An 11970-nucleotide genomic window follows, 5' to 3' on the forward strand; every position below is an offset into this window, starting at 1 on the left:
ATCCCCTTTCTAGGGCTCTGTTTTTCTCTGTCTTTTTTTTTTTTTTCCCCCTTCTTTGGTTCCCTGTTCAAACTTTAGAGAAGCGGGGTTCTTGTATATTTATTTTCTAATTACTCGTACTCCAGTGCAGTGAAGACTGAGAGTTGGACCAGATCTGTGCAGATTCCTCACGTTTTCTGTATGTCAACCCTAGATAGTAGATTCCTTCCTGCTCACTTTTCTGCAACAGGCTCCACTGAAAAGTTAAGGAAAACCCCAGGTAAACAATAAAATAAGTAAAATTATGAAAACCCACATCGTAAACCCAAATTCTGTTTAATGTGTATATCTTTTTCCATCACTTGCTTCCTTTTTATCCCCCACCTGGGCCACCCACATGCTCGTGCCTGAAAGGACTCCCCCTTGAACTTTTTTTGTTGGTACACTTATCACATGAACTCCAAGACAGATGTAAAGGGGTTAGTTTGCTTTTTACCGTTAAAAGAGAGATAATTCTTGGAGATAAAACCTATCATTGAAGCTAGCCAAACTACTTTGAAGAAGGGAAAAGTTTAAAAAACAGAAAGAAAAGCAGAACACAAGTTGAAAAGAAGCCTACACGGCTGCTGCTTTGCACATATTTAATATAAAAATGTGCTGTTCTGCCCTTACTCCCACTCCCCTAACTTTCAACTTCCAATTTAGAGATCGAGCAGTCTCCCCTCTTGATGATAGCATGCAGAAAAGAAATCCTCTGCCTCTACCTCTGTCACTGCCACCATCTATGCGCCAGATCTTCTGGGTGAGATCTTGATCCAATCCATATTTCACCCTTCTCTGTTTGCCAAGTGCTTTATCCTTATCCAGTTATCCTCCGGTTTGTTTCCAGAGCCATACTCTTTCCTATATATAAGTTGATCAATTCTCTTACACCTCAATAGAGTGCCATGCATGATTCAATTGGAATTCCTGCTTGCTTTTCATCCGGTGAGAGCCCAGCTGATGATCCAGCAACTGTGATCAGGTCAGGCCAGAGCGTATCTATGTCGGTTTATCGAACGAAGATTGCCGGTCAGTGTCGTCTGATCACCATTACATGGTGCAAGGACATGTTACAACATGGCCTATCTGTTTCTGTTCGAGAGCTAGGTGGAGATGAGCATCATCGGTGTAAGGTGGAGCTCAAGCCATGGTATTTTTGGAGGAAACAAGGCTCCAAGCACTTTATGGTTGACGGTAAGACAGTCTATGTGGTTTGGGACCTTAAAGCTGCAAAGTTTAATGGCGAGACAGAGCCACAAACAGATTACTATGTTGCCATTGTTTGTGAAGAAGAGGTGGTTTTAGCTGTTGGTGATCTAAAGAAAGATGCCTTTCGGAAAACTGGGTGTAGGCCGGCTCTTATCGAGCCCACGTTGGTTTCAAGGAAGGAACATTTGTTTGGAAAAAAGAAATTCTCCACAAGGGCTAAATTTCAAGAGAAAGGTAACATCCATGAGCTCTCAATTGAGTGCAAAAATGCTGCTATCAACAGCGACAACTCCTTAGGTGGGTTTGATCCACAAATGGAGATTAGGATAGATGGGAATCTAGCTATTCATATCAAGCATCTTCAATGGAAGTTTAGAGGCAACGAGTCCATCAGCGTAAGCAAAATCAAAGTAGAAGTCTATTGGGATGTCCATGACTGGCTCTTCAGCTCTGGTACTAGGCATGGACTATTCATATTTAGACCAATTTCATCATCTGTATCTCCATCTCCATCATCAACTCCATCATCATCATTGACATCAATGCAATATCTGTCAACTCAGGAAGCGAATCCAGCTACAAGAGAGGAAGATAAGGCATGTGGGTCGTCCAGGTTTTCCTTGTTTTTCTATGCTTGGAGGGTAGAATGATCAATTTGGCTGACTGGGTCCCGATCTGGTGATTACCATGGTGATCATCAACATCATAAAAACCATAGCCATTGCACAGGAGTTGAACAAGGAGAGATGCGTGTGCATGATGTTCATACAGAATTTGGGTGCTAGTGTTTAGATTGAATACAAGAGAAAGAGATTGGAAGCTTGGTGAATGGTGAGCGACACAAGGGCCCGAAGTGAGTTGGTGCTTAGCTACAGCTGGGATTGAATAATATGGACATGATTAGACAGGCCAGATTGGATCACATATATCTTGCCTAATAGTTGGTATTGGCAAAAGGTGACTGAAGCACCACCCCCCCAACACAACAACATGTGCATATGTGTGTGATGCATATGGGATAAGCCCCATGTTTCTTCATTAATTTTGTTTATAAATGTTATCCACGATTGGACGTTTATAGTTCCCATTGTTCCTTAAAGCAATTGATGTTACCAAATTTATGCATATCATGCATGGATGTTCCTTTTATGTATTGGTTCTGGTTCTACATTCCATTGTTCATGGTTGTGTTAAATTCTTAATACTCCCCGTAAAATTTGGAGTCTTTTTTGTGTGATAAATTAAAGATCTCTATTATTAGGCTTTTCGAATTGCACGCTTAAATTTCAGGCGTCTTAAGAGAGAAAGGCTGCTCTAGGCAAGTTTGTCTTGCATCATAAGTTGGGACAAGTGAGCCCCACATCTCTTTCTCTCCTCGAATTTCACATAAATTTAGATAGCCTAATAACAAATAATATCAATCCATTTTAACGCTATAGTGACTCCCTATAAAAGATATTAATCTGTACCCCTATAAAATCTAACGGACTTAATCATGGCACTTCACTAGGTCATTCATGATAGTGAAATAACATTATTAATCATTCACTTTCTTAATTTAGAAGTTCACGGGTAGAGATTTGAGTGTGAATCCCCCGTTGAAAAAGAGGTTTAAGATAAAAAGAGGGTATTGGGGTTGGTTGATAGTTTGGTTAGCACAAGAATTGATTTGTCATAAGTACAATATATTATATAGTGATTAAGATTTGATTTGCCATTCACCTCATATTTCAATTAAATATTTTACGTGTTAAATAAAAAGTTTGAGCTCAAAAGGTATTAAAATATTAGTTAAATGATAGATTGGTATGAGCTCATACGTGCGAGGGGTATTAGAATATTAATTAAAGAGTAATGTTATTTAGTAGATTATTATATGACTATCATATAACTGGAATGACGTGACATTGAAAATCAACCCTTGCTTTTTTTTTTTTTTTTACTAGTACTAATTCAAGATTTGACTTTCATTAGCACATCATCTAGTTGTATGACAGTCGCATAATTGTTTATTACTCTTAATTAAATCAATAATTTCTTATCAAGTAATAAAATTTAGTAAACTGTTATATAATTGTCATGCAATTGAAAAATCAGCCTTTAGTGTACTATCGTATCATCAAATTGTATAAGTATTAAAGTCATATAATAGTGTACTAAATAGCATTAATCTTTCGTATCCGCTTAACTTTTGACATAACCGATGATTTAACACAAAAAAAGAACTACAAAAACCCGCTTAATTAGTGACTCTATATGCTCTCCTAGACCATTTTTCATTCTCTGAATGAGCCATCTCATTCTACAAAAATATATTTTTTTGATTTTATTTATTTCCTAAATGTTCCAAATTAAGTTTTTTTTTTTTTTTTTTTTTCTTTATGAGATACACATGGTGAGGTTGTGAATTTTTTGTGACAACTCAGCCCTAAAGATGGTACAATTATTGTTCATTTTCTTTTATAGGCAATACAGAAGCAGAGAAGCAAAAGGAACACAAGATGGGGGGATATTTATCTTGAAATTATTGCTCATTTACCCAAATGAATAGCAACCACCACCAAAAACAGAAAAAAGATAAAAAGATGAAAACGACTGCGTATGGCCCATTCCAAGACGACTCTCACATGCATTGTAACCTGAAAGACGGGGGGGACCAATGCTTGGATAATTTGGGCCCTTCCTGGCCCATCTGCCTAAAAGCATACGTCAGTAGTACTGCTCCTCCGATGCCAGGGAAAAGGTTGTTCCCTCCACGTATGCGAAACTTCTTTCCAAGATAAAAAAGGCTAAACTTCTTTGACCCCCCACCCCCAATTAACAGAAAAGAAAAACAACAGACAAAGCGTGTTCCAAGTGATTTAGTGGTCCACTCTTTTGACGGACATAATTTTTTTTTTTTTACAATTTAAATCCTTTGACAAGCTATTTGCAATGAAATTGGTGGATCAGAAAATGATCCATTAGATATTTGTTCGAATATCCACTTGTTGGCGGCCTCGGTGTAATGGACCCCGTCCCAATTAATTCGAACCGATGGATCTTTGCACGAATTTGCAATCAAAATCTCTTTGCCGTTGACACTCTTCTTGGCCCCACATTTCATGTTCCGGTTGAAATTATATTTCCCACCATGCCCACAGCATGCTACAAGAGGATGCTGGAATCCTTCACATTCACAAGAAAAATAAATAAATAAATATTTTATTTATCATCTTTAAATAAAAAGTTTGGGGTAATTTCACTTATCTTATAAAGTTACGCGCTTTTTGTAAATACCCTCCCAATTTTTAAAGTCTCTCACTTTGGTGTATTGAACTTTGATTTCATTCTATTTTTCACATTCCGTTACATATTGCAGTTAAATTAAACGGTAGAATGAGTAAATTTAGTAAGGCTATTTTAGTAATTTCACACATTTCCGTTAGGATTTAACAAAAAATTCTAACGGAAAGGGAAAAGTGGAAGAAAATCAAAGTTCAATACACCAAAGTGAAAGACTTTAAACATTAGGGGGTGTTTGCAAAAAACACGTAATTTCATGGGGTAAGTGAAATTACTCCTAAAAGTTTTTTATTTTTTTTCCTTAAGTCATGATAGCTTGTTTAATGGTAAATGATAAGGTGATAAAATCTGAACCATTTAATTTGAAAAAAAAAAAAAAAAATTACAATTTTAACAACTCCATCCTAGAATTATCATAAAAAATTTTAACCTTGGTTTGCTGAAAGAAAGCAAGAAAGTACCATATTTTTTGGCCTGGGTAATGAGGGTGTACTTCACTGAGTAGACATCAACATAGGTGATTACGGCCTCGGGAAGGTCTTTCCTGAGTTGGACTACGGCTTCTATTAATCTGCCGTTAAAATACTGGGCCACCTCATTGAACGGGCTGTTGCACCCATATTTATCTACTTGGGCCGGTGCGATGAGGTAGCGGTCCAACACGTATGGCAGGCAGCCTAATGGGCCTGTGTTGTGTATCCAAAATGATCTTGCCCCTTGACCATATATGTACTGCACGCAACAAAGCCCAGGTATCATCAACAAACTTTTATGATTTAAAAACCCTCATGTTTTTTAAGCATTCTCGCACTTGGACCCCAAAAAAGTAGTGAATTATACTTTGTCCCCTACAAAAATAATTTGCCCAAAAAGAAAAGTTTATAACTATGTCTTACCCTAATGATATTTGAGAGCTGGCTCAATGCATCAGGAACAACATATGCCTTAACTTGTTCCGTGGTCATGTTGAGTTTGAAACCAGAAGTGAGATCGTTTTGGCCAATGTCAAAGGTGTACAGAGCTGCAGATAAATCATCCTCCTTGGGCAACAATTTCTCAAAGACATCTCCTGTGCCAGATTTTGAAACACTCCCCCACTTCAACACCCATGTAACAAAAATGATGCAAGTTTATGTTTGATTTCCTAAAGTAAGAAATGAAAACCACTGACCTTTTTTGTTAAATATTTGGGATCTTCTGTGAAAATCTGAGAATTGAACAAACTGGACGTCTAATGAAATCGGACTATATCCACTCTGAGACATGGTTGTGTTCTGAGGTCTGATTGTTGATCCAGCAGTTGCAAAATTGGCTCCATGGCCAAAGTTTGAACCCACCGAGTCCAGATAAGCACTAAGATAAGGCAGTCCCAAGCTTTCAGCTGAAAATCAACAATTGGACTCCAAATAAGGTAAGTCAAAAATATTAACAAACAGCCAAAACACGAAACAAAGACAACTGTTTTCAAGTTTTATGTATTTTGTTTTCTGTTCTGTTTTTATTTTTCTTAACCAAAACCATGCTCTAATGGCAGATCTCAAGCTTTTTTATAAGGTTAAGACAGAATATATAGTTCTTGAAGAAACCTAATCAATTGACAAATCGTGTTGCCATTTTCCATATAATCAAATAGCATAATAGAACTTGATTAACGACAAAAACAACAAACAAACAAACAAAAATTGAATAATAAATTAGTCTTATCAATTAACAAGTGGGGTTCATCACAGGCTTGCTTCCTTGCAGGTGAAAACAAGCATTTCTGTACTTCATCACCATTCACCGAGAAAATAAAAACAAGAAATGAACCTTCCTAATATCGCAAAAACATCATGCTTGATTTGTTTTAGACTTTGAAATATCCAAATCTAATGTTTTTCAAGCATTAACAGTTACATGTTGTATTGGTACAAGCTACAACCTTGAGCTTCACCATTTTCCAGTTTGGAAGGTTAAGGCAGAGAGTATGAATGTGTGGAAAAGATTAAAACTTCATATGCCAACACTAACAGTGCACGAATCCACCTTAAGCAAAATGCATATGTGCTTCCACCCAACTTTTTTTTTTTTTTTTTTTTAATATAAAAAAGTGAAGAAAAGAAAGAGAAATTGAAGTACCTATGAAATCAATTACAAGACGCCCATCAGAATACCGTCCTGCTGGAGAGTGGAAATATGTTTCCCCATTGGGTGGAGGGGCTTGTCCAAATGCTGCCGACAAACCTCCGGTGTCTGAATTTGAGTCACCAAAGTTGAAGATGGCCGGAAACTCGCATTTGGTTATGGATGTGGTAGGGCTTGGTAGTAGTAATGCCATTGAAATTACTAGGCTAAAGATCGTATGCATGGTCTGAGGATCCATGAGAGAGAGAGAGAGATGTTTTGGTTTCTGACCAAAACAGAGTATTATTGTCTATATATAATACTTTGCATGTACCCAAAGGAAGAGAGAGAGAGAGAGAGAGAGAGAGAGAGAGAGAGAGGACATCAAATAAGATCCAAGTTGAGAAACAGATACGCATGTACCCAAACGGAGCGGTTCCTCTCGCTTTTGAAATGGTCCAGTTTTTCCCTATTTTCATACATACGAAAGACCAGTAAGTGTGCAATTTTACTACCATTTAATAGAAAGAAAAAAACCCTTATATATATATATAGCTAGCATTGCAAAGGAAAAATGACTAAAAGTGTCATGCATCCGGGCACAAATTGGAGCACACGGGAGGGTACTAATTGGAGGGGAGCCACTCCTGTATATAAAGCCTTCCCGTGACTCCCATGACTGTACAGTTTGATTTGTAGAAGTTTGGCTGCCGTTGGTTTTGTAGCTGCTGTGTTGGTGGCCGACACCACCCACCCACCCCCTTTATATCTTTACCCTTTTTTTTTTCTTTTTTCTTTTTTTTTTTTTTGGTTAATGCACTTCTGTTAGTTCCAATGAAAAGCCATACAAAGTTTTGAAATGTCCCAACTTCAAGTGATAATATAACAATCACCCAACACTGATAACTTCTATTGTAACATTGCTATCGAAAATCTGTGAAATGTCCGTTTGAAATAAAACTCAAAGCTCTATTTCATGGCAAAAAAGAATTTATCAACAGAAACACAACCACATTTCTGATACAAAGTTGGGATTCAGCAACTTCTTCATTGCATGAGAGCAAGATTCCAATTGGAGCTTTGGGTTTGTGATCACAAAGGAAATTGCTTTCGACAAGCTTTGGTAATGGGGACTGGAGGATCTGAGAGGTTGCCATTAAGAATTTGGTTGGCTACCCATTTGTTTGCAGCATGAGAATAATGTATGCTATCCCAACTAATGTAGACTGAAGGATTGCTGCATGAAGCCCCAGAGACTTCTGTCCCATTCACTATTGCCTTCTTCCCACACGCCACATGGTCATTCCCATAACCCCCGCAACAGAAATCAAGTGGATTAGCAAAACCTGCAAACTCCCAACACCAAAAACTAGAACTCTTATATAGAACAAAATGAACAACTTACACAACTTTTTTTAAAGAAAAAAAAAAAAGTGAAATCGTATCTGTCAGAACAAAATTCTGTTTTTCATGTATTCATACGAAATGCAACTGAAGATGATCATATTTGAAACTTACCAAGCTTCTTTGCTTGAGAAATTAAAGAATATTTAGCTGAGAAAACGTCAACATAAATAAGAATTGCATCTGGGAGTTGCGCTCTAAGTTGGGACACCCTCTCCTTGAGCTGCCTGTTAAATTCTTTGGCGACCTCATTAGGGGACTTCGCGCAACCATTTTTGTCCCTAATTTCTGGCTTTGGAGCATAATATGTAACAGTATGGGGCAAGCAGCCAATAGGACCTGTATTATGTATCCAAAATGCTCTTCCTCCTAGTTGGTATAGTTTCTGAAACAGTAAATCGAGACAACAATTACAAGAGTCAATCCAAACAAGTCATTTCTATTTAGCAAATTGAATACATTAAGGTGTTGGTTTGGATCCCAGAGAAGGTTTGCAGGTTAGAGAAAGAAGTTCAAAATCAATATGATCAACTGTTGACTTCATAGCATGCTCTATGTAAGTTGCAACTTGCATTTGGATGATCCAAATGATAGACAAATTGCAGAATACCACTCGGTTTTCTACCTGAAAAAAGGTATAAGTTGTTGAGAAGCAACATAAAACATAAATTTTTGTTACCTCTACTGCCTCAGAAAATCGATCAATGATATATGGTATTGATGCCAGTACTTGCTTCTCTGTCGACATCGACCAAAACCCACAATGAAGATCATTCTGTCCAATATCCAATGTGTACAAAGACTTGGAAAAGTCCTCTGGTCTTGGGAGACTGCTTTTGATGTACGAGCTTCCACCTAATAACCAAAAACGACTAATGCGTTTTGATCAATCAAAATCATAAAACATTTTCCAACTTCTCCACAAAAACCACACATCTAACCTTCCTTGTATAGCTCAATGGTTCGCGCTTTGAATTGTTCAAACTGCAAAAGCTGTATATCAAGAGATATGGGGCTAAAACCCATACCATATATTTTCGCATCTACTGGCTGAATCGTAGACCCTCCTGTAGCAAAATTTGCTCCATGCCGAAAATTTGTCCCAATAGAATCCAGATATGCATCCAAATATGGCAATCCCAACTTCTCAGCTGCAAAAATTGGTACACTAGTTAAAATCGAGGTAGAGCATTGGATTTAGTCTTCTGATTAGTTCCATTTACTCTTCAAAGTCGGTACCTTTTATACGGCAACACCAAGTAATTGAGATTAAACTTCATTTTGCTCAAGCATTTTGGTTGAATCACGAATCCAACTCTAACTACAGTACTCAATCACAATGACAAAACAAGCATAAAAGAGGCCTTTGATGCATCACATAGATTAAAGGCATATCATTCATTAGAGCATATCCTGTTATCCACCCATCAGAAACAAAACATGAAGTGAAGTGAACAAACAATGTTTGACAGATTACATACAAATGAATCAAATTTTCTTGCACGTTTCCTGCACAAAACTCGTTCCTCGATTCAATGCCAACATCGATCCTGTGCCTTTCTTTTTTTCTAGGCTTTTCATCCCTTCCGCATCTCATATATAATCAACTACCTCACAGAATCAAATCCACCTTGCCTCCTCGCCATCACTGCTGCCGCCGGCGCTGAAGCGGGTGCCATGGTCGTGTTTTTTTAAAGGGACGCGAGCAGTTGCTTGGTTTTGAGGAGCACTGCCTCTGTTTGATTACTAAGTAGTCCTTGACACCCCCCCGCCCCCCAAAAAAAAAAGGTTATTTTTCATGTTGAAAGGGCGTTGCCTGTGATCAAAGTAATCCTTGGGCAGAAAGAAGTCTGAAGAGTATGTTTGAAATTTGACATGATAAATAAAGTTTTAAAGTAAAAAAAGGTAAATTTATTTTTATACTTTTGTCAAAAGTGTGTTTTTGATATTTTTTGGTTTTTTTACCCTTGACAGTGTTTTTATTTTTTTATTTTTTATCAAATAGATACTTTTTTTTTTCTTTAAATTAACTTTTTGAGTGTTAAACGCACTTTTAGACCTCTCAAACACACACTCAAGCATGTTCTTAGTGGTGTTTGAAAAAAAAAAAAAAAAAAAATCAAATAAGCATATGTTTGGCCCATATGGCCAATTTCAAGCCTATAGTGGGTTCATTCTCATAGTAGCTGATGTCTAAATTCTAGTTTAAGGTTCTTGATATCAAAATTCCGATCAGAGTAAACGATGTCAGCCAAAAAGTTACTGATGTTCAAGTTCCAGTCATAGTAGCGAGATTGTTCATATATTATGAATATAAATCCTTTATGATAAATGTTGATTTATATTTTTTAAATAAAGGGATTTAAATGATATTTTTTAATTTAAAAAATATGTTTGTATTTAAAATATTTCAAATCACATATAATATATCAAGAAAAAAGGTAACCTATAAGGTTTTAACGTGTGAATATATGTCGTAAGCGAAATCAACTTAATATATTTTTCTCTCACTCTTTCCTTTTATCTTTCTTTATATTTTTATGTGTTTTTATACTCTCATGGCCAAACCTACACTACCAAGTTTCTTTATAATTCCAAAAATATCGGAGGAAAGTGAGAGTAGTCACCTATAAAGTCAACGAGGACTTGTCCGTCGCAGTACCTCCCCGACGGTTTACCAAAGAAGGTGTTTCCGTTGGGAGAGAGAAGCCGATGAAACGCCGCGGATTTGCCGCCCGTGTCGGAGTTCGAATCGCCAAAGTTGAATATCGCGGGGAAATCACAATGAGTTGAATCACCAAATGTGATTTGACCAAGAGTTCTCCCACGTCGTCCAATTGCCACGAAAGCCGAGAACCCAACGGCTAGAAAAACTACAACCGCCACTGCTTCCACAGGCTTTGGTAGTGCCCAAGGACCCCTCCATCTCCTGCCGAGGTTGATGCAGTCCATTGACTCCTGTGATCTCAGACCTTCTTTATCTTTTTTGTCTTTTTGAACTTCTCAGACCTTCTTATCAAACAGTAGCTACCGCTACAATTTGGCTCCAAACTGATCAGCTAACTTGATACCTCACGCGTGGCAAAGAAAACAAGTTGTCACCAAAAGTTTATTGGTTAGTTGAGAGGAAAAAAGGAAATTAGTATGTATCACCTAAGCCAAAGTTAACGTTGCACCATCTAAGATATATATATATATATATTAGTAAGAGATGATGCAATCACTATTAAATCTTATAATATCAATTTTGCGAGATATTTGTATGTTATGTAGAAGCCATATTTTTTATCTCATCGCTATTTTTTATTTTATTTTTTAATGTGATAGTATCAATCAGTCTTTGTGTTAACTCTTGATAAAAACAAAAATACATGAGTTAATCAGCACTGTCATATCAATATGAGAAATAACGATCGGATATAAATATGATTTTTAATATCACTACTTCTATTGGCATCGCTTCCTTAGTATGCGACATACTCGAAATTAGCAAAATCAGTAAAAAAATGTGTCAGATAAGAACGTCCCAACCTCCTCTTTTTTTATTCTTTTTCTTTTTGTTTTTCTTCTCATAATCTCCTATGTTTCACTCAATAGCCGATCGACCCATCTTGCCTTTCTTGGTTGTTGATGGAGTAGATTTTGGCAATGTTGGACTTGCGATGGTCTACCTTCAAAATAAACAAAGCTGTCATCGAATCCGTCAGTTCTTAAGAGATTTTTTGGAGACTCAGTCTTCTTTTACTTGGTGTGTTTTGCTCTCTGTTATAATTTTTTTTTTTTAACTATTCTCTCTATGGTTGTTTCAAGTTTCAAGTGGTGGGAGAGTGTAAACATTACATAAAGAAATGCTATATGAACTCTTGCTTTTACACCTCCAAGTGCTTATTTCCTAACATGTCAGTTGCAAAAAAAAAAAAAGTACATGAAATTAAAAATTGTTGTAGT

At 36.9% G+C, this 11970-nt stretch overlaps 3 protein-coding genes across 3 annotated transcripts; 1 reads left to right on the plus strand and 2 right to left on the minus strand.

Annotated features, from left to right (window-relative positions):
* The first annotated feature begins 529 nt into the window (after positions 1 to 529).
* LOC148586629 (uncharacterized) lies at positions 530 to 2385 on the plus strand. The gene has a single exon (XM_088515450.1). The coding sequence runs from the start codon at positions 927 to 929 to the stop codon at positions 1878 to 1880; it is 954 nt and encodes a 317-aa protein (XP_088371576.1). The 5' UTR covers positions 530 to 926; the 3' UTR covers positions 1881 to 2385.
* A 1362-nt stretch (positions 2386 to 3747) lies between these two features.
* LOC132179299 (GDSL esterase/lipase At3g26430-like) lies at positions 3748 to 6987 on the minus strand. The gene is made up of 5 exons (XM_059592004.2): positions 6634 to 6987; positions 5687 to 5896; positions 5412 to 5584; positions 4977 to 5247; positions 3748 to 4398 (listed from the first exon to the last, which is right to left on the minus strand). The coding sequence occupies exons 1-5, from the start codon at positions 6875 to 6877 to the stop codon at positions 4139 to 4141; spliced, it is 1158 nt and encodes a 385-aa protein (XP_059447987.2). The 5' UTR covers positions 6878 to 6987; the 3' UTR covers positions 3748 to 4138.
* A 580-nt stretch (positions 6988 to 7567) lies between these two features.
* On the minus strand, positions 7568 to 10974 carry LOC132178464 (GDSL esterase/lipase At5g14450-like). Its single transcript, XM_059590898.2, has 5 exons — positions 10650 to 10974; positions 8964 to 9173; positions 8702 to 8877; positions 8137 to 8407; positions 7568 to 7964 (listed from the first exon to the last, which is right to left on the minus strand). Exons 1-5 carry the CDS (start codon positions 10972 to 10974, stop codon positions 7711 to 7713), a joined length of 1236 nt encoding a protein of 411 aa, XP_059446881.2. The 3' UTR covers positions 7568 to 7710.
* Between the last annotated feature and the right edge of the window lie 996 nt (positions 10975 to 11970).

This window comes from Corylus avellana, chromosome 4 (genome assembly GCF_965113065.1).
Source record: "Corylus avellana chromosome 4, dhCorAvel1.hap1.2, whole genome shotgun sequence".
Taxonomy (NCBI): domain Eukaryota; kingdom Viridiplantae; phylum Streptophyta; class Magnoliopsida; order Fagales; family Betulaceae; genus Corylus; species Corylus avellana.